Source organism: Malaya genurostris, chromosome 3, assembly GCF_030247185.1.
Source record: "Malaya genurostris strain Urasoe2022 chromosome 3, Malgen_1.1, whole genome shotgun sequence".
In the NCBI taxonomy this organism is placed as follows: Eukaryota; Metazoa; Arthropoda; class Insecta; order Diptera; family Culicidae; genus Malaya; species Malaya genurostris.
Window position 1 is genome coordinate 143,655,960 of NC_080572.1, and position 2,090 is coordinate 143,658,049.

Sequence of the window (2,090 nt, forward strand, 5' to 3'; positions counted from 1 at the left end):
CCCGGTGCAGAGTCTGGATAACACTCATCAAGCCATTTTTTGGTATCGGCGGAACTTTTTTTCATCAAAAAGTAGTGTTTCATCAACACACGAAATTCCTTTTTTTCCATTTTTTCACAATAACAAAAGTAGCTTCACTCAAAATGCAATATCTCACAAACTAATAATCAGACAGCTGTCAAATTTATACACGTGTCTTTTGAAGGTTGGTACTAACTGAAAATGGTATGGATTTAATTCTAGTGGCGCCTTCTCATAGAAACGATACGAACTTTTCAGCCGATCTGTTATAGAACCATTAAATGTAATGTCACATATATTATTAGCTAATTCCGACAAAAATCGATGCAATCTTCAATTGAATCGATTCGCTCTCTGTATTAGTTAAAAAGTTAGTATATAAGTTCCTTTTCCCCATTACACAATACAAGTAGGTTTAGAATTTTCCCTACACAAAAATCTCAGAATTGCGGAAGCAAATAATGTCCTCATGGTAATAACCAAATCATATATATATATATATATATATATATATATATATATATATATATATATATATATATATATATATATATATATATATATATATATATATATATATATATATATATATATATATATATATATATATATATATATATATATATATATATATATATATATAATTATAATAGGGCTGAAAAGTCACCACTTGTGGCTGAACACCCAATTTAAATCTTAATAATTTAATTTTTTAATTTTTTGGGAACACTGTTCAGTTAAGTTTGTTGTGTTTATTTTTACATACCGTATTTTTTGCCGTTTCAAACCGTTTCCGCGTTAGTTAATCACTAAAGTTTTTATCAGTGAATGACTGTATACTGCCTGGATCGAAGTGAGGTGTTATTCTAAACCGCCAAGTGCTAGTCAAGTCGTAAATTCACGTTCATCTGTGTCGTGCCTGTGGCTATTCTTCTTGCTGCCATCGTTGTAGTTTGACAACAAACAATCGACGAACCGTTTGCTGCTGTGATTTACCATCTGCATAGTTAAAGGCGTATTCCTGCACTTAGAATGAGTTCGGAGAAAAATTGTGCAAAGTGCAGTCTGATTATTGCAGGCATCGATTCCGTTGTATGCAGAGGCTACTGTGGACGCATGTTTCATATGGCATGCTCTGGAGTTTCCCGCGCTCTATTGGGCTATTTCTCATCTCATCGTAAAAATTTATTTTGGATGTGTGATGATTGCGCCAATTTGTTCGAAAATTCGCATCTCCGCTCCATTACGAAATTGGCAGACGAAAATTCACCTTTGGTGTCGTTGACGGAAGCAATTAATGGTTTACAAAACGAAATCAAAACATTGTCGAAACCTGCTCCTCTGACTCCCACACCGCTCAATATGCGCTGGCCATTCATCGAGCGTCGCCGTCCAGCCAAAAGACCTCGTGGGCCTGACTTGGAACAAGAAGCTTCCGAATGCAAATCTGGATCGAAGCAAATTGGAGAAAACGTTGTTTGTGTTCCAGTTTGTGAACAGCAACCCGACAAATTTTGGCTAAATTTGTCTCGTATACGTCCAGACGTCACCAATGATGAGATTGCTGCTATGGTGCGAGCCAATCTTGAAATGAATGAGGATCCAGTAGTTGTTAAACTGGTCGCCAAAGGTACCGATGTTAGCAACATGACCTTTGTATCATTTAAAGTTGGCCTCGATCCTGCACTACAAGCTATCGCCTTGGATCCTTCAACTTGGCCCCAAGGAATCTATTTTCGCCAATTCGAGGAGAAATCATCCCAAAAATTTTGGAAACCAGCTGCTGTGGATCCATCTCCAATGCCTGTTTCAACGCAAGGAGGAATAGTTCAGCAGTGATACAATGCAGTATACTGGGACGCACCGTAGTTGATATTGTGGAAGCCCCTGACTCCTCTTCCCCAGTCGTGCGACCGCTGCCAGCGTTCATCAGCCGTCCTGGTCCTGCGGGTAGGTGTGGTGAAGGGGTCTTCCAAACTACTCATCTTGGCAAGTATTCGTTAGCTTCCAGATTATCAAGCGCTGATTTGTTTTATCCCGTTTCGCAGAATGACGAACAAGATGACGTT

The 2,090-nt window shown here is 38.2% G+C and overlaps 1 protein-coding gene across 1 annotated transcript; it reads left to right on the forward strand.

The window, feature by feature from the left end:
• The first annotated feature begins 1,215 nt into the window (after positions 1-1,215).
• On the forward strand, positions 1,216-1,860 carry LOC131434025 (uncharacterized). The gene has a single exon (XM_058600646.1). It carries the CDS (start codon positions 1,216-1,218, stop codon positions 1,858-1,860), a length of 645 nt encoding a protein of 214 aa, XP_058456629.1.
• Positions 1,861-2,090: the final 230 nt, after the last annotated feature.